Source organism: Gekko japonicus, unplaced genomic scaffold, assembly GCF_001447785.1.
Source record: "Gekko japonicus isolate JY-2015 unplaced genomic scaffold, Gekko_japonicus_V1.1 scaffold4321, whole genome shotgun sequence".
NCBI classification, from domain to species: Eukaryota; Metazoa; Chordata; class Lepidosauria; order Squamata; family Gekkonidae; genus Gekko; species Gekko japonicus.
In genome coordinates this window covers 37,525-61,747 of record NW_015167673.1, presented here as the reverse complement: position 1 = coordinate 61,747, position 24,223 = coordinate 37,525, and the positions used below count along the sequence as shown (strand labels likewise).

Sequence of the window (24,223 nt, the reverse complement as noted above, 5' to 3'; positions counted from 1 at the left end):
AGGATCTAGACTCATCTGTATTCTTTAGCTATATATTTTAAATGTTCCCATTATTGTATCTTACTTTTCCAATGTTCCATTGTGCCTCAGCAGGCCTGAGGAACAAAAGCCAGAACTGGACTATACACACAGGAGTGGACTAGATTCTCACCACCAATGGCAGTGGTTTTAGTCTCTACCCCAATTGAGCCCCCTTGTACTTTTCTTGCATAAGCGAATGGCAGGTATTTACTCTTATGAGGAAAGAAAAAAAAACAAGCCAGCAGGAGCAAGCCTGACCAGGACACACGCACACACCCACACACACACCCCAGACCTAGCTACCACCTACAGCAACACAAGGCAGGTCCCCCTCTTCTTTACCAGATACTCTTGAGAACCCTCTAGCTAGTCTGCCTTTATATACAAGACTGGTCTTGTGGCCCCACAGCTCCACAAAACAACACTCAGAATCAAAACAACCCCCCCCCCAAGGAAAAGGTTTTTATTTCCCTAAACAGAATACAAATCTAAGAAGGAAACGGTAAGAACTGAATGGTCATGCAATAAAACAGACAAGGAATATGGCAACACACCAATAAACCTTTTACAAGTCTACAAGTTTCTGTCTACTTGGAGGAAGATCTGCAGGAGGAAATAAGCTAGCGGAAAAATAGGAAAAGGGCCAAAGGAAGTTATACTACACCTGATCCTGGAGAAAAGAGTGGCCGGTCCATAGGGAAGGGAGAGGAGGCCGGGGAAGACCAGTCTCTGGTGACAAAGATTCCAGAGGGGGAAGAAGGTAATCCAATGTGGGGTAAAAACCCAGGAGTCCAGGAAGAGAGCCAACTGCTTAGCAAATTTAAGGGAGCAGCCCCCAGTTTCCCTAGGCTTAGGCGGGCTAGGCTAGGCTTAGAAATGTGTGGGTCTTGGTTCTCATTGGCAGATTCTGAATTTAGGGGAATGAAAGGGAAAAAAGAACCCCAAATATGGGCATGATCCGTATGGGAAAGCCAACCCAGGGCGGGATAATTAGGTTACCTGCCCAGAGTACCAGTTTGGGCTGATTGATTTAACAAAGGACTCGAAGGCCTTCTCAAGCTCTTGGTTAAATTATGTCAGGAAGTGGAGGAGGAATGACCAAGCTGGAAGGCTTGCTTATTGTCCTGTACACCTGGGTCTTTTCTTATGGTCAAAAAGGGCGTGGGGCAACTCTGGAATCTGAATGGGGCATTGATTAGTGTCTCAGTGGAGCTTTCAGGAAGGTGAGCTACTCCCAGCCAAGAGTGCCCTTGGGTAACCTCTGCCTATATCCAGGACCAGTGTTCCCTCTAAGCTGAGTTAGTGTGAGCCAGCTCATAGTTTTTTAGCCCCTGGCTCACACATTTTTGTCTTCGCTCTGGAAGGATGGCTCCAGAGCAAACTAATTTATGCAGTATCCAAATCGCTGGCTCACAACTTTAATGCCAGTAGCTCACAAAGTAGAATTTTTGCTCAAAAGACTCGACAGCTTAGAGGGAACATTGTCCAGGACCCTCAGTTTGGTATTAAACTGAATAACTCATCCAGGCCTGTGGCAGCCATGTCACGGATCTCTGTGGAGGAGTCTATTTGTTGTGTAGCAGAAGGTCCATATAGACTGAGGTTTTTGAGAGCACCCTTCACCTTAATGGTATCTGAGACAGCGCAAGAGTCTGAAGCTAGAGGGGAAAGTTGGTACTGTAGTTGAGATGGGCCTATGGAGCTGATTCAGGGTCGCAGGGTCGCCCCTGGCCACCAGTAGGGCATGGTGGGAAGTAAGCGTTGCCAGATCCAGGAGATCTCCTGGAGATTTGGGGATGGAGCCTGAGGACCGGAACCTCAGTGGGGAACAATGCCACAGAGTCCACCCTCCAAAGCATCCATTTTCTCCAGGGGGATTGATCTCTGTAGTCTGGAGATGAGCTGTGATTTTGAATTGTTGTAAGCCTCCCGCTGAAGCGGCTCAGGGCGGCTTACAACAATTAAAAACCAGTAAAATTAATATAGTACAACTAAAACAATCCATAACAACCAATGCAATTATTAACAATAAAATTACAATTAGAGCAACACATGGCGGCCATCCATATAAAGTGCTAGAATGATTGATCTGGGCTATTAAACGCTTGACGGAACAACTCAGTCTTTACCGCTCTGCGGAATTGGTGGAGGTCCCGCAGAGCGCAAATTTCGTGTAGGAGCTGGTTCCACCTTACTGGCGCAGCTAGGGAAAACGCCCTGGTTCTTGTTGCTGTTAACTTAGCGTCCCTAGGGCCAGGGGGGACTAAACGGTTCTGCAGCTCAGACTCAGTGCTCTTGGGGGAACATACGGGGGAAATCTAGTCATTTATGGGTTATTAGTTATTCACACAGACTCTTGTATCTTGGATTTATTCCCACCTGGGGGCTGGCATCCCTAGGAACTGTCTGTATTCTGCTAAAGTTCTTCTTAAAACACATACACACTTTAGAGTCAAATTTTAGCTTCTATCACTATGGTTCCATATAGATCAACATTCATATAACACATTATGTGGGGCTGGGGTGGGGGGACTCTCTTCATGAACCAGAACTCTGTGCCTGAGGAAAACCAGCATGTTTGAGAAAAGGATTCTGGCCTGGCCTTTTCCCTCCTGTTTTTGTAGCCTACTCTTCTTCTTCTAGAGAGGGCATTCAAGTCCCTTCTGGTTCTGTAATAAAATTAAGTGCACAAGGAAGCTTTACTTTATCATCATCGTCCGTGCTTATTCAACAACAACAGTGGCCAAGTTCCGTTATAAAAGGTGATGGCAGTTTATAAAGATGGCCTATGAGGCACAAAAGGTATTTTATTCCCTACTCGGTCACCAGCCAAAGACTTCATTCAGTCCTTGCCAAGCCTGGGCAGCAATGCCAATTAGTGTTAATTGAATCTATATTGACAGTGCTGACACACAAGACACAGGAAACCGCTTGGCCCCTGGAGAGCAGAGTGAACTCGCCAACAGGATACACGGTATTTACTTGCAAATAAAGTGGACTTCCATGAAGACCACAGTAAAGAGGCAACACAATGAATACCAGACAACTGTTGTTTCAAATTAAGCTGCTGACAATTTCAAAATGGTACATGTATGTGGGGGGGGGGATGCATGTTCTAATTTTCTAGCTGTATTGGAGTGAGCTCCCATCTCTAGTTCCAGCTCCTGCCAACCTAGCAGTTCGAAAGCAAGAAATTGCAAGTTGATAAATAGGTACCACTTTGGTGGGAAGGTAACAGCGTTCCGTGCGCCTTGGCGTTTAGTCATGCCGGCCACATGACCACGGAAACGTCTTCGGACAGCGCTGGCTCTTCGGCTTTGAAACGGAGATGAGCACCGCAACCCTAGAGTCGGATTCGACTGGCTTTCGAGCAAGGGAACCTTTACCTTTATTAGCCTTACTAAGCCTACAGATATTGTAATTAAACCAGATGTTATATTCCTTCACTAAGGAAAAAAACCCATAATCGTTCTCTCTCAACTGAGTGTAACCAATATACTTTCTAACTCTAGCAAACCGGCAATGAAATCCATAGGACAAACTAAATCTCCCTTCAAACCAGATCTCCTACTGGCAAAATATTACAAATTAAGTGCTTCGTCTGTGGTTCGCCAACAGGCTTTACACCAACCTTATTCATCCTAAGCCCCCCTTTGGGAAGTCAATAAGAACACTCCATCACAAACAATAAACCAACACAAGGGACTGGCACACATCTGTAATGGGCACTAATCCAGTGTGTTTCCATTACTGCATCTCCAGGAGAAATCTTGCTTGAGTGGCCTGGGACATTTGTTACCCAAACGACAGCTGCCATCTGACAAAGCAAAGTTACCTCCTCTTTCCACACTTCTTGGTGTGGAAGCAAAATGCAGTCTTGTGATTCGGCACTGGAACTTATGGACAGCACAGTTGCTGTCTTTGGCCTTGGGTTGCCAACACTGGGTTGGGAAACAGCTGGAGATTTTGGGGGTGGAGCCTGGGGAGGGAGGGGAGGGACCTCAATGGAGTATAATGTCATGGACTCCACCTTCCAAAGCAGCCATTTTCTCCAGGGGGACTTACCTTGGTACCTTAGAGATCAGTTCTAATTTTAGGAGCTCTCCAGGCCCCACCTGGAGGTTGGCAACTCTACATGTGGCTGAGATGTGCTGGTGCCACCCTTCATCTCCGTGATAGCTAGAGGGGTGCTACAAGCACATCTGCACATTACTTTTCAAAGGGGGGTTGAAAGTGCTTTCAATAAACTTCTGAACCTCTGGTAGGCATGCAGAGAAACACTAATATTACCAGCCCAGATCCCCTGCATAAGTTATCAGTCTCCTGATAGCACTGACCATTCACCCCTCTGCTATTCTACTGGCCAAGAACTTCTTGGTTCTTTCAGTGAGTCTGTGCATTGCTATGCAGATGTGCCTTAAGCATCCACCCAATCTGAATACTCTGGAAAATGGGTCCTTGAACTAATCTGCACAGCCAAGGTCTGGACAAAGCCTTGACAAAGGCTGATTTTGCAACAAACAGTGGCAAGATCAGGCATTGTTCCTTATAGCTTATCTCTTCACACCATCAGGTAACAGTTAGAAGTCTTCTAGGAACTAATCCACTTGACCTGCTCAGCTGTCCGTGACCCTCTGGCTAACAGCTAGGGCTCCACAAATAAGAAGGCACAGAAAAGCGATCTAGTTGCAGCTCGCGTCCAAGAACATCTGCTTATATTGCAATGAGGTACTGGGTGAAGAGGTTTGGGCTGCAGATGGATAGATTCTTTTTTTTTGTTAATTAATTTTATCAGAACCATAAAATATAACCTGCTACAACAATAAGCCTCACATGAAAACAACAAGACAAGATTGGCAATAGCATACCTGTGGCATAAACTTAAATTACCAGTAACTCTAAAGTAACCTGTTTCTAACTCTTAGAAATACAACAATTCTTGGTCATGTTTGTTTTTAGGAATTACATCTCCCTCTGCAAGGTATTGAACCACTGGGAACCATACCGCTTGAAATACTTTAGCGTTCCAGTGTGTTTGAGGAAACGTTATTTTCCCATAAATAAAATGTTCCCATAACTTGTTTTGCCAGCTGGATAAGGTAGGGGTACTCTTATCCTTCCATTTCTGTGCAATTATTATTCTGGCAATTGCTAGGAGAGTCGAAATTAATGTTGTGATGGATGGATTCTGAGAGGCATGGAAAGTAACCTCTGCTGTTGTACTCCTGGAGACCACAAAGGCTTCTTGTTCCACAGAGGCATGGGACATTTTTTTCTGCTGTGCTCTGAAGCACACTGGGGAGCTGAGAATTTTTCTCCTGCCCAAAGGTGTCAAGAATACCACAATCTCAACTAGAATACCAACTAGCAACCTTACCCATTTTTTTACCCAGAACTGTCTTCTAATTGAAAAAAACTACAAATGGTAGTTAATTAGAACAAATACAGTATTAGGATATGTCCATATGTTTTGTGGAATTGTATCTTTTCCCCATTTGGTGCAAAGATAAATGAGAACCCCAACATTAAAAGAAAGCCCGAGAGCCACCATCTACTCCAGCACACTGTCTAGGGCTGCCAAGTGGGGGCGGGTGGCGGGCAAATCCCCGCTTTAGAGGCCCGATTTCCGCCACCGTGGAATCGGGCCACGGGGGGAACTCTGCCCCCCGAAGCGCAGCGTGGCTGCGTCACCAGAGGTGACGCAACCACATCACTCACGTTGGGGGCGTGGCCCCGATCATCGGAGGGAAAACTCTATGGTTTTCCCTCCGACAATTGTGGCCACGCCCTCAACGTGAGCAACGTAGCGCGTCACTTCCTGTGACATGCTGGTGGCGCACGCGCACAAAGCGCACGCATCGCCAGAGAGCTCCTGGAGCCCGGCGAGGCTCCCCCGCTGCCAAGGTAAGTAGACTTGGCAACCCTAACACTGTCTCAAACAGTGGCCAACCAGCTGACCCGGAAGGCAAACAATCAGGGCAAAGAGGCCAAGGCCTTCCCCTGATGTTGCCTCCTAGCACCAGCACCCATACCCTCTTTTTCCATTTCGAATTTGGAACAGTGAAGGGATCTATATTAAAATGTGCAGCCTCCTTATGAGAGCAGAACTAAGTCCTCACCGTGCTGTAGAATTCCATGTTCCAGCAGCCGGCGGCCAAGTTGTTCAGCTTCAGACCTTGTGGTGGTCTCTCCCTCCTGGATCAACCAATCAATAAGCTGAGATGCCACAAAAGTGCGGTCATACTTTATGCCTTCCTCTTCTCTGGCTTGTAAAAGAGCATTTTCAGTACTCATCAGTCTGCAATGAGAGAAGGGAGGGAGGAAACCCACAGAGATGTTAAGTTAAGCAGCAAAAACATACTCAAGCTTCTAACTCCGTATTCCTTCTAAATTAAGCTGGGGATGCACCAAGCGCACAAATGACCTGAGTTCTCGTTTTGGGGAACACCCATGTTAGAAGCTGTGACGGACAGTACTTTTAAAAGCTTAGAAGTGCTGTGTAAACAGATAAAGGACTGTGAACGGTTAATTCTTCACAAAGCTAGAGAGCCTTGAGTGACAGGCTGCTCCAAGAAATCTGATTGGTTAGCATCAGTTGAGCAAAGAAAGAGTTCTGAACTGGATGCTAAGAGTCAGATTTCTGCTTTGACTTAGTTGAGTACTGACAGTCTGATTTCAGCCCTAGCTAAGAACTGACAGTTTTGGATTTCAGTGTGACTGAGAGCAGTTTAACATAGACAGGAGAACTGGGGGAAAGTTGGCAAGAAAGTTTGGGAAGTAGGCGAAGACTCCCATTCAGGCCAAAGAAAGGGGATAGATCTAGAGAGAAGACAACTCCCTACCCAGTCAAGCAGGAAGTTAGCTCTGAAGAGTGTAGAAATCCCTGGTCTGGTGTGGTTAGAAACTGCCTTCAGAGACCTTAAGAGTCAGTTAAAAACTCAAGATGAGTACTAGTGTTTCAAGAGAAGGGGGTTGGGTACTGGAAAGAGTATACCAGCCTTTGGAAACCAAAAGTGTCACAGAATACTCAAAGAAAGTGTACTGGAGTGCTTGGGGAAAACACTGGAACAAAAGCCTCTCAACATAAAGATTTAAGTAACTGTGGATAGCTTAAGAAACTCTCAGTAGCCTGAAATGTAAGAACTAAAGTCTGTGTATGTACTAGTTTTACCTCAAGAGTTATCTATATTGAGTTACCTAAGAATTTTCAACCTCTGATTTCACCTGACCTTTCCCCTCTATCTTGAATACAATATTTTGTTGATTTCGAACTTCAAAATGTCTCAGGTACCATTTACAGTGGTTTCAGTTAAAGGGCAATCCTGACCCTTCCCTCAGGTTCCTGGGCTGAGCCAGCAGTAAAATATACTGATACAGGTTGGGACAACCAAAGTTCTTCATGAAAGAAGAAAACAGGTTACTAGGGCTGCTCAGTCAGAAAGGGAAAGAAAAATGGAGGGAAAAACTTGCCTTTGAGGGAGGGAAGTGGATGGTGTCACCATAGGAGCATAGATAAAGGAGTGTGTGACTGGAGAGATAGATTCCCAGAATGGGGAGGGCCCACAGCTCAGTGTCTGAGTACATGCTCTGCATCTAGAAGGTGCCAGGTTCGATCCTCAGCATCTCCAGACAGAAGGATCTCAGGGCATGTTATTCCAGCAAATAAATTATCCCAAACTCATCTGACAATTCTCCTTTTTAAAGTGCCTCTATGATGACGCTCTAATGTCAGTGGTTCCAATGGAATCTCAGAGGGAGTAGCTACATATACCCCAGATCTCTCCAGGTCCACATGATCTGCTTTGGGAATTCTCCACTGTGAACTCAATTCCAAGGAAGGCGGTGGCTGATCTGGATGGGGACCAACATGCATAAGCGATGGCTTATGCTGCCTCCGCACACTGTTGTCTGAACCTGAAATGGTCCCAGGGATATTTACCCTGTTGGGAACTCCATGTGTACTGATGGAGTATACATCAGTTTCCCTAATTTCACATAGCATTCTTCCAGGACCTCTTGAGATTGGGAAAACAGCATGGAGGGGAGGCAAAAGCTCTTTCTCCTCATATACCATGATCCTGATCCAAACTGTGCCCATGTGCATCATGGAATTGTGGGAATTCATGGATTCTGGACCCTGGCTTGTTGAGTCAAGGCCCTCCATGGCCTCAGTTACAGTCTCCTAACAGCCTTGAGGGTTTGATGAACAGTGGTTAGGGTTGCCAGCTCCAGGTTGGGAAATACTTGGAGATTTGGGGGTGGAGCCAGAGGAAGGTGGGGTTTGGGGCAGGGAAGAACTCTATAATTCCATAGAGTCCACCTTCCAAAGTGGCCATTTTCTCCAGGAGAACTGATCACTGGCATCTGGGGATCAGTTGTAATAGTGGGAAATCTCCAGCCACCACCTGGAGGTTGGCAACCCTAGTGGCTACCTATCCAGTGCTTTTATGAAATACAACCTCAAGAAATTAAGGGATAGCAGGATTACATAAATCACAGATCTGCAAGGACTTGTGGTGGTGATCTCATTTTCCCGTTTCCCCAACCCTACTATTACCTCTTTCTTTTTTTCTTTCCCTTCTCTGGCAACCCTCACAGCCTCTCCTTTTTTCCTGCTTCCTTCTCTCCTTCCCACTCACCAGCTAACCCACCTTAATCTGCCCTCCTGTCTTCAGCTTTCCCCCCTTCCCTCTCTCTGGCAACCTCTCCCTGGGGAAGTTGCATGGTGGCTGCTGGTGCTGACCAGGATTAAGTAGCATAGTGATCACTAGGCCAGGCTCCACCCCCAAATCTCCAGGAATTTCCCAACCCAGAGTTGGCAGTTCTAGCCCTGTTCTATCAGGGGACAGGGGAGGGGGCTTTCCAAGCCTATTATTTTTTGCTTCCAGGTTCACACATACCACCACCACCCCATGGGTTGTGGGAAATCTCCAGCCACTACCCAAGTCCCCCCGGGGGGCGGGGAAACCCTCGCCCCAGAGGCTTGTTCCCCGCTGGCGGTGGATCTGGCCCCGGGGAAAACCCCACCCCCAAAGAACGCGACGTGCACCTCACCCGGAAGTGACGTGACCACACTGGGCACGCTAGGGGAGGGGCCACGGTCATCTGAGGGAAAACTCTATGGTTTCCCTCAGATGGTCGTGGCCCCGTCCCCAGCGTGACTGGCATGGTCCCGTCACTTCCGGGTGACGTGGATGCGGCGCGCGCACGCTTTGTGCTTCGCGCACTCCGGGAGCAACCCAGGAGTCCCCCACTCCAGATGAAGGTAGGACTTGGCAACCCTAACAGAAACCAAGGCTTGGAAAGCTCAACAATATTACAATGTTTGCATAGCAGCCTTCAAAATTGCCATGGAGAGTTCAGTGGGCATTCTTTTTGTTAAAGATACAGGTGTCTCTATTGTTTTTTTTGTAGTTTTAATCACCCCAATAAAGTAAAGGTAAAGGTTCCCTTGCTCGAAAGCCAGTCGAATCCGACTCTAGGGTTGCGGTGCTCATCTCCGTTTCAAAGCCAAAGAGCCAGCGCTGTCCGAAGACGTTTCCGTGGTCATGTGGCCGGCATGACTAAACACCAAGGCGCACGGAACGCTGTTACCTTCCCACCAAAGTGGTACCTATTTATCTACTTGCAATTTCTTGCTTTCGAACTGCTAGGTTGGCAGGAGCTGGAACTAGAGACGGGAGCTCACCCCGTCTTGCGGCACCCGGGTCTTGAACTGCTGAACTACTGACCTTCTACAGCCTGCAGTTCAGCGTCTTAACCACTTGAGCCACCGCAGCTCCAATCACCCCAATAGGCACCCCAGTAGGTACATATATATTTAGATTTCTCCTTAACCCGGGGACTTCAGGTTTGCAGCGAAATTTCCCTTATCTATTCCTAGCTCCGTTTTGTCAATCTGTTGATAACATCCTCTATATGTGTGGTTTGGAATTAGATATATGATGATTCAATCCTTAGTTAAAGTCTAAATGTGGGCCTCTGCCAGACGTTTCAATGGGAAATGATTTGAGATTAAGTTTGTCTGATTAATAATCTGGGCAAGCGATAGTTCAAAGACTCATCAAAACCTCCATCTATGTCACCGACCCAAAGAAGCAATGCAATTAACTATCCTTATAATGGTACCAGTCCTTTAGAATGGCTCAGGACAAAATGAAGCTGGATCCAAAAACACGGCAAACAGAAACGATTTTAAGAGGGAAGGCGACAAAGGCCACCACCCTACCCATGGTGTAGCTTCTGACAGCCCTTTTGAATTTAAATTGTAAAGATGAAAAGATCTAGCTTTTGACCACTGCTTTGGTACGGGCAGCTCTGTGCTGAGGATGCTTTCAGTTACGTCGTTTTCTCTCTGGCGTAGAGATTAAAAAGCCCCCAAACATTAGCTAAGTCTTTTCAAAGCAGCTGTGGTGTGAAAAATTGGTTACGCCGGATCTGTAGACGCTGAGTGGGAATTCTTTGTTAATTGTTCTTTGATGAGTCTATAAATAACGCGCCTGACGGACTGGAGTGGCAGAGAGAGATCTGTGTCCGCAAAAGGGAAGTGAATGACTGAAAGGCACAGAAACACGAAAGGAATCTGGACCACTGGCAAGTGAAGGTGGTAGCAACGGCGGCGGCAAGGGCTTTGCAACCTGGTTCTTCACGTCAGAAAACCAGAGTAGAAGATAGGGTTGAAGGCAGTGCCTGGAAACTGGCTGGAGGGTTGAGGGAGGGGGCAGTGTTCCAGGAGAAAAATAAAAATAAAGCCTTGTCGACTTACAGGAAGTTCTTACCACAGAGTTTCTGGCAATTCCTACAACTACTCTTTGTTACTTCTGGGTAGCTTGAGGAGGAGGAGGTTTTATACCCCTCTCTTCACTACCTGAAGAAGTCTCAGAGCGACTTACAATCTCCTTCCCTTCCTCTCTCCACAACAGGCACCCTGTGAGGTAGGTGGGGCTGAGAGAGCTCTGAGAGAACTGTGACTGACCCAAGGTCACCCAGCTGGCTGCATGTACCAAGAACTCTATGGTAAAAAGCTTCTGTAAGTAGACAAGGCCTTATTTATTTATTTTTTAAAATTCCTCCTGCTACCGCTTCCAGCAGCAGTGAGCAACAGGATCTGTGGGTGGGGCATCCCCCACCTTCACTGGGGGCTTGGCCGCCTTAGTCGAATAGCTCAGGTGCAGGAACACATGTCCCAAGCCCCACTGACTTGGCTTGGAGAGCCAGTTTGGTGCAGTGGTTAGGAGTGCGGACTCTACTGGGAGAATTGGGGTTGATTCCCCACTCCTCCACATGCAGCCAGCTGGGTGACTTCGGGTCAGTTATGAGTTCTCTCAGAGCTGTTCTCTCACAAGCAGTTCTTGAAAGAGCTCTCTCAGCCCCACCTACCTCACAGGCAGTGTTCCTCTGAGTTAGTGTGAGCTAGCTCACAGTTCTTAAGCCTCCGGCTCACACATTTTTGTCTCAGCTCAGGAAGGCTGGCTCCAGAGCAATCTAATTTGTGCAGCAGCCAAATCACCTGCTCACAACTTTAATGCCAGTAGCTCGCAAAGTAGAATTTTTGCTCTCAAGACTCCACAGCTTAGAGGGAACATTACTCACAAGGTGTCTGTTGTAGGGAGGGGAAGGGGAAGGAGATTGTAAACCACTCTGAGACTCTGAATGAAGGGCGGGGTATAAATCTAATCTCTTTTTCTCTTCTTTGTACCACTTCAAATGGCATGGCTCCTCCCAAAGACCTACCCTGAGAGTCCCCTTAAGAGATGCCCTTGCAAAACTAGTGTGACTGTTAAACCAGTTTGGGTCTGTAGTGTGGTCACTCTTTTTTTATTTGCTGAATGTATGTACATGCAGCACACGCCATAAAAATCCCCCCCAAATGGTTTGCAAACATCGTAATTACAAAACAAACAAAAAACGCCATAACACAATAAAACCAAGTTCCATAAAACAGCAATCCTGCACTGAAAGTTATAATAAAAAACCGGAAGCAGGAATAAATGGTTAATATACTTAAAAAGGGTGGTGGTAATAATTTTTTTAAAAAATCAAGAGTTTAAAAAACTCCTACACAAATTGGATGCAGAAAAAAGGTATCACAAAGATCAATCAAAGAACGAATTCAGACAGAATGAGCAGCAATCCAAAAACGACTTGGCAAACAGAAAACTCTTGATCAAACACAGAGGAATCATTACATTTGCAGAGAGCTATACAGCAGGCACTCCATAATTGATTGGCTACAACTCGGGTTGTTAGATCCCCCCTGGCCTCCAGCTGTGGATGGGGGATAAGGTTGCCAGATCTGTGTTGGGAAACTCCAGGAGATCTGGGGATGGAGCCTGGGGAGGACAGGGACCTCAGTGGAGTACAATGCCACAGAGCGCACCCTCCAAAGAATCCATTTTCTCCAGGGGAACTGGTCCCTGAAGACTGGAGATGAGCTGTAATTCCAGGGAATCCCCAGGGAATCCCTAGCTACAACAGAAAACCATAGAGTTTTCCCTCCGATGGTCGTGGCCCCGCCCACAGCGTGCCCGGCATCCTAATGTCACTTCCTAGTGACGCGCACGTCAGGGTGGGGTTCCCCCCGGGGCCCAATCCACCGCTGGCAGGGAACAGGCCTCTGGGGCGGTGGTTTCCCCGCCCCCCCAGGGGGACTTGGCAAGCCTAGGCTGGGCATAAAGTCTCTAATAAAGATCATACCAGATAATTGCATGCCCCCCAAATAACAATAGTAATAATAGTAATAGTAATTATTATTGCTGTTGTTGTTATTGTTGTTGTTGTTGTTATCATGTTTAATTTAATTTATAGCCCACTCTCTTGAAGACTTGCATCAGTTACACGCAAGGGTCGTTTAGTAGAAAAAGAGCTAGGGGAACTCATTAGCATAACCCATTAGCATATGCTACCCCCCCTGACATCACCCGAAGTGTGTCATAAGACCACACCCCCTGACATCACCGGAAGTGTGTCATAAGGCCACACACCCCGCCCCCAACGGTCCCGGCCGCCGGCCTTGCAGCTTCACTGCCGAGCCCCATGAGGGGCCCGGCGGTGGACCTGCAAGGCCAGCGGGAGTGCAAGGAAGCCCCGCGAAGGCCCTCCCTGGCCCCAGGCAGGCAGGGGTGGGGAGAGGCAGGGAGGAAGCAACTTACCCTCCCTCTTCTCCTGCCTCCTCCTGGCTGAATGAGGGCCGGAAGCGGGGCGGCCGGAAGCGGGGCGGCCGGAAGCGGGGGGCGGGGCTTCGTCATGTGCCCCGCCCCCGGTACCTCACCCGGGGGAACTGCGATCCCCCACGATCCCCCCCGAAATGACTTCTGGTTACACGATGCATATAAGATGCACGGTGAAGATGCATATAAGCAGGAAGTGGAGCGTTAAACACTTTTTGCAGGACACTCTGGTGATCATTGCAAGAAATCCATGGTAAACTGCACAGCCCAAGCCCGCCCGGTGCTAATATCTAAACTATAACAGTAAAAAGAGGGTGGAGAGGAACTACTCAAATCAATTGTGTTGCAGTTCTGCAAAACTACACACTCCAATGAACCCCAAAAGTCAAATTCAAGAGGACCGTTTTTTAAACTTAATTATACCCACTGGGGCCCCAAGTGGCTTACATTGTTCTCCTCTCCTCTGTTTTGTCTTCAGAACAGCCCTGTGAGGTAGGTTAGGCTGAGAGTGCGTGACTGGCCCAAGGACATCTCTCTAGTTGAATGCCTAGTTCGCCTAGTGGGTGAGCCGGCCCTGGCCGCTCTGAGACTCCTTTGTAAGCCGCTCTGAGACTCCTTTGCAGGGGTCATTTCCTGCAGGAGTGCACAGGAGCGGAGCTCCGACAGTAAAGAGCCCAGGGGGTGGGCACATGCAAAACAAGCCCCACCCCATGCTCCCAGCAGCCCTCAGTCAGTGCAAGAAGCAGCCAGGTAAGCTGCAGAGCCCCTCCCCCCGCCCAAAACACTCCAGTGGCACCTTTAAGGCCAAGCTTTATTCTGGTACAAGCTCTCCCTCCTCTGTGAGGACAGATCTGCACGTTCCCCACCCCCCCAATAGCTAGCAATCCAAAACAGTCCAGTGGAGCCTGAGCAGTGGGTATTGCCTTCTGACACACGTCTGGTGATGTCAGGGGGCATGGCATATGCAAATGAGTTATGCTAATACATTATGCTAATGAGCTCCTGCACCTCCTTTTCTACGAAATGACCCCTGCCTATTATGCTAATGAGTTCCTGTTGGGCTTTTTCTACAAAAAAAGCCCTGCAATCCTATTCTGGCACTCTTAACAATTACACCACATTGTCTCACTAATGATCCAGAAATGTTGCATCGTTATTCCTGACTTCCTCTGTTGGTTCGGTACTTGCGCATCTCACTGCATAACTGCACCAATTCACCCCTCATGCTGTTTCTGAAGGTCCCATGTCCCCCAGGAGCCAGATTTTGGGGAGCTCCGTGTGCTGCACTGGGAGGGGGAAGGAGGAAAATGTTCCATTGATTGAAGTGCTTGCATCAGTGGAAAACTACTCCTGGATCCAACCCAAGAACTGCATTAGGATTCAAAATGTTACACCACCAAAATGAGGAGAAGTATGTGATGTGACGCTCTCTTCAGAGAGCCAGTATAAACATTCAGTATAATTAAGCGGCCACGCAGAAAAGAGCAAGAGTCCAGTAGCACCTTAAAAAAGGTAAAGGTTCCCTTGCTCGAAAGCCAGTCGAATCCGATTCTAGGGTTGCGGTGCTCATCTCCGTTTCAAAGCCGAAGAGCCAGCGCTGTCCAAAGACGTTTCCGTGGTCATGTGGCCGGCATGACTAAACACCAAGGCGCACGGAACGCTGTTCCCTTCCCACCGAAGTGGTACCTATTTATCTACTTGCAATGTCTTGCTTTCGAACTGCTAGGTTGGCAGGAGCTGGAACTAGAGACGGGAGCTCACCCCGTCATGCGGCCCCCGGGTCTCGAACTGCTGAACTACCGACCTTCCACACCCTGCAGTTCAGCGTCTTAACCACTTGAGCCACCACAGCTCCATAGTAGCACCTTAAAGACAAACAAAATAAGGGGCAGGGCATGAGCTCTCACGAGTCCCTGCTCGCTTCTTCAGTATCTCCTGAACTTTGTATGCCGCCCTGAGCCCTGTTTTCAGAGGAGGGCAGCCTAAAAGTCGAAGTTAACTAACAAACAAACAAACAAACAAAGGTTGCCAGGTCTCCCCAGCCACCAGCGGGGGATGAGGAGGTAGGGTTGCCAGATCTAGGGTTGGGAAACTCCTGGAGATATGGGGATGGAGCCTGGGGAGGATGGGACCTCAGTGGGGTACAATTCCATAGAGTCCAAAGCACTCATTTTCTCCGGGGGAACTGATCTCTGTAGTCTGGAGATGAGTTGTGATTCCAGGGGGACTCTAGGTCTCACCTGGAGGCTGGCATCCTTATCTTGAACTTTGTGAACTGTATCAGTCCGGGCTGCATGTGGGAAATGCACAAAATTGTTGCCTGACAGGGGACAGAGTAGGCCAAATTTTTCTTCTTATGTGGATGGATTTTTTTTTCCTTTCCTGCATTTTGCGGTTTGAATGGAAAAACTCCATTGGCTACAAAATGCATTGGATTTCAAAACTGGATCTCTTTCAGTTACATGTCACTATGCACAGATGACACATTCTTAGGGCTGTACTATACCAGATGTGAGGAATCCTGGGGAGGATGGGACCTCAGTGGGGTACAATTCCATAGAGTCCAAAGCACTCATTTTCTCCGGGGGAACTGATCTCTGTAGTCTGGAGATGAGTTGTGATTCCAGGGGGACTTTAGGTCTCACCTGGAGGCTGGCATCATCTTGAACTTTGTGAACTGTATCTGTCCGGGCTGCATGTGGGAAATGGCCGTTTTGACTATTCCCCTCCATTAACACCCCCCCCATGCACAAAATTGTTGCCTGACAGGGGACAGAGTAGGCCAAATTTTTCTTCTTATGTGGATGGATTTTTTTTTCCTTTCCTGCATTTTGCGGTTTGAATGGAAAAACTCCATTGGCTACAAAATGCATTGGATTTCAAAACTGGATCTCTTTCAGTTACATGTCACTATGCACAGATGACACATTCTTAGGGCTGTACTATACCAGATGTGAGGAATCCATTCATGAGTGGATGTCACAACAACCAGTGTTCCCTCTAAGCTGTGGAGTCTTGTGAGCAAAAATTCTACTTTGTGATCTACTGGCATTAAAGTTGTGACCGAGTGATTTGGCTGCTGCATCAATTAGTTTGCTCTGGAGCCATCCTTCCTGTGCTAAGACAAAAATGTGTGAGCCGAAGGCTAAAAAAACTGTGAGCTAGCTCACACTACCTCAGCTTAGAGGGAACACTGGTCACAACATACATCATTGTGGGGGGGGGGGACTGTTGGGGGGGTAGGGTTGCCAAAATACAGGTGGGGCCTGGAGCCCTCCTGGAATTACAAATGATTTCCAGACTACAGAGATCAGTTCCCTTGCAAAAAATGGCTCCTTGGGCAGGTGAACTCTACGGCATTATACCCAGCTGAGGTCCCTCCCCGCCCCGAACCCGCCCCAACCCAGGCTTCATCCCCAAATCTCCAGAAATTTCCCAACCCAGAGCTGACAACCCTAAGGGGTGGCAATTTGGATAAAACTGCATGTGGGGAGGAGGGTGTAATGTTCCCTCTAAGCTGTGGAGTCTTGTGAGCAAAAATTCTACTTTGTGAGCTCCTAGCGTTAAAGTCATGAGCGAGCGATTTGGCTGCTGCGTAAATTAGTTTGCTCTGGAGCCATCCTTCCTGAGCTAAGACAAAAATGTGTGAGCTGGAGGCTAAAAAACTCTGAGCTAGCTCACACTAACTCAGCTTAGAGGGAAGACTGGTGTTAACCCTTTCCCCCTGACATTTCTCCAGCAGAAATCCTCCCAAAGTCACTCCATATTGTCCTGATATTTTTCTACAGCCAGGCTAGCAGTAGCTGGTGGGTGGGATTTGTCGGGATACTGGAGCAAGGGAAAGGGTAATACTCCATCTCCTCCATCTCCTATGCCAGCGTGATGTAGTAGTTAAGAGCAGCAGACTCTAACCTGGAGAGCTGAGTTTGATTCCCCACTCCTCCTCCACATGAGGCCTGCTGGTTGACCTTGGGCCAGTCACAGAACTCTCACAGAACCACCTTCCTCACAAGGTGCCTGTGGTGGGGAGAGGAAGGGAAGGCGACTGTAAGATGCTCTGAGTAAGGCAGGGGAAAGTGGCATATAAAAACCTACTGTTCTTATTCATCTAAATTACACTCCTGTAGCTGGGTTGTTGTTTTTTTTACATTATAAATACATTGGCAAAGCTGTGATCTGATCTCCCAGCTCATGTGCAATCAAGCTATCAGCATTACTTGTGAAAATGCCCTAAAAACCAGTTCTCACTTGGCATTTCGGATGCCCAAGAACTTACTATGCACACCTTGCAACAATTCCGATTACATCATGCACATTTGCATAACTCCAGCTCTCAGCAAAATACACAGTAGCAGCTGACTGGAAAATATCCATTATGGATTTTGGTTTTTTGGCTGCAAGAAAAGTAGCCCATTTAGAGAGTATTCGATCTCCACCACTTTTAAAGAGCTAGGTAGATCACAGTTATTTTAAAATGCCTCATTTGGTAGGGAAAACAAAGCAAACCTTGCCCCTTTTTGACTATCATTTTTACTCAAGTATTCATGTATGCATGAAAGCTCTTCCAATACTAGGGAAAAGCAACTGAAACTGAAGAAGGTGCCCATACAATCCCTACTGATGTAAAATTGCTGACTTTGTACTGATTTGAGTGGAAACAGCAAGAGACTGGCTTATACCTCAAGTCCAGGAAGCTGTATATCAGAAACATGCTGCTTGTGTGATTAGAAACTGTTCTGCAGCAAGAAGAAAATAACCGATCTGAAACCGAACCTCAGATCCGTCTGGGGAAGTCAGGGGTGGAAAATCCCGCTGTTCTTTCCAATAAAAATAGACGTTCACCCTTCTTGATATTGCTTTTATGATTAACTTAGAGACTGCGGGTTTCTTTTAATTTAGTCCACAACGAAATCGAGTTGAACAGAAGGAAAAATGGATACACAAACACAACCAAAAAGCTGATAGAATTATCTAGACAGGATACCCCCCTCTCCCAAATTCTGATGAGTGCTACATATTGTGAAGAGTACTTGGTGTAGTGGTTAGGAGTGTGGAATCTTGGAGGACTGGGTTTGATTCCCCACTCCTCCACATGCAGCTGCTGGTGTGACTTTGGGTCAGTTACAAGTTCTTTCAAAGCTGTTCTCTCACGAGCAGTTCTCAAAAGAGCTCTCCCAGCCCCACCTACCTCACAGGGTGTCTGATGTGGGGAGAAGGGACAAGAGATAGTAAGCTGCTCTGAGACTCCTTCAGATAGGGAAGGGCAGGGTATAAATCCAATCTCTTCTTCTTCTTCTTTCTAAAGGAGCAAGATTCAAGTCCAGTAGCACCTCAAAGACCAGTAGAATTTCCAGGGTATAAACCTCAGAGAGTCCACGCTCCCTTCCCATGAAGTTTATGTCCTCGAAATCTTGTTGGGTCTCTAAGGTGCTACTGGACTCAAATCTGGCTTTTCTGGCTGCTCACCTAAACTGGTCTTTCTAAAGGAGACTCCCCACTCGTTAACATCTTTCGGAGAGGCATTAAGAACATCAGAAGAGCCCTGAGGGATCAGGCCAACGGTCCATCTAGTCCAGCACCCTGTCTCACACAGTGGCCAAGCAGTTCCTCTGGAGAGCCAACAACAGGGCACAGAGGCCGAGGCCTTCCCCTGATGGTGCCTCATGGCTCTGGGATTCAGAGGCTCAGTGCCTCTGAAAGTGGAGGTTCCCCTCGGTCACCATGACTCCTTGTACTGAGAAATTGGATTGTCTGTGGGCAAAGTGTAGCCTCTTCTGTGTGGCCTCTATGCAAGCCAGTGTGGTGGATATAGAGTAGGGTTGCCAAGTACATCTTCCACCCCCAGCGGGGGACTTTGGGGGCGGTTTCTAGAGGGGGCGGGGCATCCCCGATGTGATGACGTCACGTTGGGGACATCCGCCCCCCCACCTGCCCGTGCGCCAGATCTCCAGAAATGGCAGTTCCCTGCACTTAAAGGAGCCAGCGTTTCCCTTTTAAATGCAGGAGCCGGCATTTCCCCTTTAAGAGCAGCCGCGTTTCCCTTTTAAGAGCACGAAGCTGGCATTTCCCTGCAAGCTCGTGGAGATCAGGCTTGGGAGGGAACACGGGTTCCACACACTTAAAGGGAGAGAGATGGGTGGCTGTGGGAGTTGGGGGTGGGGCTTCCCCCCAAAAAACGGGGGACCCCTGGCAAATGGGGGGGGGGTTGGCAACCCTAATATAGAGTGTCAGACTAGGAACTGGGGACTCAGGTTCCAATCTCCCATTTGGCCATGAACCTAGACAGGTGATCTTGGGCCACTCATTCTGTTCCACCCTAACTTACTTCATGGGGTGGTTGTGATGGAGGAGAGGAGTACCTAGGGTAGCCAGCCTCCGGGTGGGGCCTGGAGACCTCCTGCTTTTACAACTGATCTCCAGACTACAGAGATCAGTCCCCTCGGAGAAGATGGCTGCTTTGAAGGGTGGACCCTAAGGTGTTGTTGTACCCCACGGAGGTCCCTCCCCTTCCCAAACCCCATCCCCTCCAGGGTCCATTCTCAAAACCTCCAGATATTTCCCAACCCACATGGCAACCCTAGGAGTACCATGTGGGATAAAAACATACAGGAAAGCAGGAGGGAGCATTTATAATTTTAATGGGCATTTTGGACAATGAGCTATTGCCGCTGGGCCAAAGCAGATCAGAGATTCAGCAAATTTACCAGAGGAACGCATCCTACACTTCATGCTCACTACTGTTGCCTACATGGATGAGGTGTGACTGCCCCGATGAGGGCCCAGCAGCCTCAGAGACACCTCCCCCACCAGAGGGCAGCGTTCATCCCTGCTGTGCTGGCTTTCTATTTGCAGGGATTTTTTAAAAAAGTGACAGATCATTCAAAAATCTTGAATCCATTACTTACTGGTTGTCAGTGCGATCCTGAGCACAGTCATACCCTTCGAAATCCTTTATACTCAGGGACTTTTATAAAAAGGATATAATGCTGTTTAGGACTGCGCTGTGAAGTACCGCAGGCTCTTCTGTCATCTACAAGCCTGGCTACCTTGATCTCTTTCTTGAGGGAACAAGACCTTCACCTGAATGTTCCTTTTTTGTTACTTTAGAGGTGGGAAGGGCAATGTGTAGCTATCTTAATCAAATCTAGTTTGTGGGAAGCAGGGGTAGGCTGGCCGCTTTGGCCACTGGGATGGTGCCCAGTTTGCCTAAGAAGATAAGAGATGAAGAGATTAAGTTTATACCCCGCCCTTCACTACCCGAAGGAGTCTCAGAGCGGCTTACAGCCTCCTTTCCCTCCCCCTCCCCACAACAGACACCCTGTGAGGTACGTGGGGCTGAGAGAGCTCTCTTGAGAACTGCTCTTTCCAGAACAGCTGTGAGAGAACTTGTGACTGACCCAAGGTCACACCAGCAGCTGCATGTGGGGGAGTGGGGAATCAAACCCGGTTCTCCCAGATTAGAGTCCGCGCTTCTAACCACTACACCACACTGGCTCTCAAGGTGGTGCCTGCTCCACCCCAGTCCCAAGTAGCCTAAATAGCCCAAGGGAGGTGGCGCCCAGCTGGCTGGGCAGGCAGACTGCCTCTTCCTGCCTTCCTCCTTCGTGGCCAGGGCCAGGAAGTGGGGCCCTTTTCCAGGGCCGTTTTCCCTTCCCAGTCCAGCTCCGGTTGGTTGCATGAGCACTGAAACTTTGCCCGGTAGCCAGTAAACTGGTGAGCACCCTACATCAAGGTAACCATTAAAGGTGGAAAGCCCTCTTAAGAAATAAACATGGTACGCCCAGACCTCCGTCAATGCAACCCAAAGCCTATTTATTGGGAAGTAAGTTCCATCGACACCAGTGGGCCTTCTTAGGATTGTGCTGTGTACTCATGAAGCTGTATTCATCTAAGTGTAAAGAGAGCTTTGATCTTGGTGTAGGGTTGCCAGATCCAGGTTGGGAAACTCCTGGAGATCTGGGGTGGGTGGGGCCTGGGTAGGACAGGGACCTCTGCCATAGGGTCCACCCTCCAAAGCATCCATTTTCTCCAGGGGAACTGATCTCTGTAGTCTGGAGATGAGCTGTAATTCCAGGGGAACCTCAGGTCCCACCTGGAGGCTGGCATCCCTATTTTGGTGTCAGCTCTATATGATTTGGGACCAGCATATTGGAAGGACTGCCTACTCCCGGGGTGGCCAAACTGTGGCTTGGGAGCCACATTTGGCTCTTTCACACATATTGTGCGGCTCCTGGCAGGCTCCCCATCTATTTGCTTTCTTTGTTTCTTTCTCTCTCTCTCCCTTCCTCCCGCTCCCTCCCCCATCTATTTGCTTTCTTTCCCCCTTTTTCTCTTTCTTCCTTCCCCCATCTATTTGCTTTCTTTGTTTCTTTCTCTCTCCCTCCCTTTCTTCCTTCCTCCAGCTCCTTCCCCCATCTATCTGCTTTCTTTGTTTCTCTCCCTCCCCCCTTCCTTGCTCCCTCCCCATCTATTTGCTTTCTTTCCACCTTTTTCTCTTTCTTCTTTCCCCCATCTATTTGCTTTCTTTGTTTCTCTCTCTCTCTTTCCACCTCTCTCTTTGTCTCTCTCTTAGACAAATAAATATCATTAGCAAACAAATAAATATAATTGGACAAATAAATATCATTATCAATATCTATTTTACCCCTTTTGTTTTTATTTCTGGCAGTCTCGCTTAATGTTAATAAAAAGCAAACTTGCATATTTTCCCAAAAAAACCAGGTGTGAAATATTTGTTCATGCCTTGTGGCTCTCGAACATCTGACATTTATTCTATGTGGCTCTTACGTTAAGCAACTTTGGCCACCCCTGGCCTACTCCCTTGTGAGCCTACCTGGCCACTGCAGTTGTCTTCCAAGGTCCTGCTCCAAGTGCCTCTGCCTTCTAAGATTAGGCAAGTGGCGACTTGGGAGAGGGTAGGGCTGCCAAGTTGGGGCGGGGGGCAGGTAAACCCCCGCTTTGGAGGCCCGATTTCCACCGCCGCGGAATTGGGCCCCGGGGGGAACTCTGCCCCCCAAAGTGCAGCGTGGCTGCGTCACCAGAGGTGACGCACGTCAATCCCGGTGGGGGTGTGGCCCCGATCGTCGGAGGTAAAACTCTATGGTTTTCCCTCCGACGATCGGGGCCACGCCCTCAACGTGATTGACGTCACGCGTCACTTCTGGTGACTTGCATGACGAGGGACGGCTCCCGGAGCGCGGCAAGGCTCCCCCACCGGTGAGTAAAATTCACTTGGCAACCCTAGGAGAGGGCTTTCTTGGTCACAGCACCAAAACTCCCCCAGGGATACTTCAAGATGGGTAGCCTTGTGAGTCTGTCTGTAGAAGTAGAAAAGAGCAAGAAAGTCCAGTAGCACCTTAAAGACTAACAAAACATGTGGCAGGGGATGAGGTTTCACAAGTCACTCCTCACTTCTCTTGTGCTCACTCACGAAAGCTCAGACCCTGCCACAAATTTTGTTGTTTTTTAAGGCGCTACTGGACTCTCTTGCTCTTTTCTACTGTCCCAGGGACACTTGCCTGTCCCCTACTTTTGCCATTTTCCACCAGCAGGTGAAGACTTTTTTGTGTGTGCTATTTTGTGCTCTCTCAATGATCCCTCCTTCCTGCCTACTCTTTTAATTATTGTTTTTTATGATTTTGTATGTGTGTGTTTTAGCTCTGTAGAAAAGTACTATATTTCTTCATTACCTACTGGAACTAACTGCAGCCTGGGGGCAGATCTATCAGGGAAGAAAGTGGTATCCAAGCCCGCCTTCCCTCGTACTTTTCCCTATATAAATCACTGATTACCATTCATTCCTCTGGAGCGAGAAGTAAAGAGCTACTCCCGAACACTATTACGGCAAAAGAATGAGTGGGTGGCCCAGCCCGGAATTAAAGCGATCCCTTGGGGAGTTGCAGTTTATCTATGCACAGAGCACCATCCGCTCCCCCTTCCACCCGCAAGGCTTCTTGTAAAAACAAACCCGTACTATACACACAAATATAGACTCTCTTCACGGTGAAAAGTGGTTGGCTGGCCATTTCAGTAACCGGACTGATTTGAACACTGGGCATGCACACAGACAGGAAATCCCCCAGCTGTTTTACTTAGATATTCTATTACCTGGGTAAGCTTGTGCATATTCGGATAGCTAAATATTAAACTATCTGCAGCGCACCCACCCCAGAATGGAGGTGTTCACTGCGTGGATGCATCCCTGAATGGAAAAGCTGCAATATCTACATATTATAACTTTCATTGGTTTTATAACGCAGTATCAGCTGTAGCTTTCCCTTCCCTGCTAAGATCAGACAGCCATTTAACATTTCAAATCCAGAACATGTTGTTCCTGCCAAAAAATATTAAGAATGTATTAGCTGTCATCGCATGCAGATGTGTCGCTCCAGAGATCTATTTACGAGGATCCTGAATTAAACAGATCAGCAACCTAATACAGGAGCGAGTAATTGGATTTTTCCAACAACGAAGTTTCAAATTATTGCTGTTTCAGCCAGCTTTCTGGCCGAAGTTGAACCTCAGAGTCTCAAGAGCAGGGGTTGCTGGGAAGTATAATGGTTAAAAGTGCCAATTCATCCCTCCCCCACAGTAGCCTTGTTAGGCAAATTACAATTTTGGCACTCCAGCCTTGTGTAATGGGAGAGTGCTCTGCTTTCACTCATTCTAATACATACAATCGCCATTCTGCTCAAACAGAGCAATGCACGAATTTGTCAGCCTTGATGTGCTCAAAAGCATAGGCTAAAAAACTCTGGCTTTCCGACCGCGAAAACCAGATCTAGAAAACGCGCACGTTGCCCTGCTCATGAAAAATGGTGACAGTGCATATTAAGAAGGTCATGAGTAGTGTGATCTCCCCTTACTCACCCTTGGATTGCCAAAACTGTGACAGCTAAAAAGTGCTTCCGCAGGGTAATGCGCCCCCTACCCCCCCCCCCCCGAACGGAGAATATAGCTGCTGTAATCTTAAAATGGGCAATGGGCAGTGCAAGACCCTGCGCGGCTGCAGATTGCTGCTGAGAAGAACTTCC

At 48.0% G+C, this 24,223-nt stretch overlaps 1 protein-coding gene across 1 annotated transcript in view; it reads right to left on the bottom strand.

Moving 5' to 3' along the window:
* The window catches only part of LOC107112920 (DEP domain-containing mTOR-interacting protein-like), a 73,215-nt gene that overhangs the window by 19,351 nt on the left and 29,641 nt on the right, over positions 1-24,223 (bottom strand). Inside the window, exon 5 of the mRNA XM_015414130.1 lies at positions 6,141-6,319. Within this exon, the coding sequence (XP_015269616.1) occupies positions 6,141-6,319 (179 nt within the window). The remainder of the gene's footprint in view (positions 1-6,140; positions 6,320-24,223) is intronic.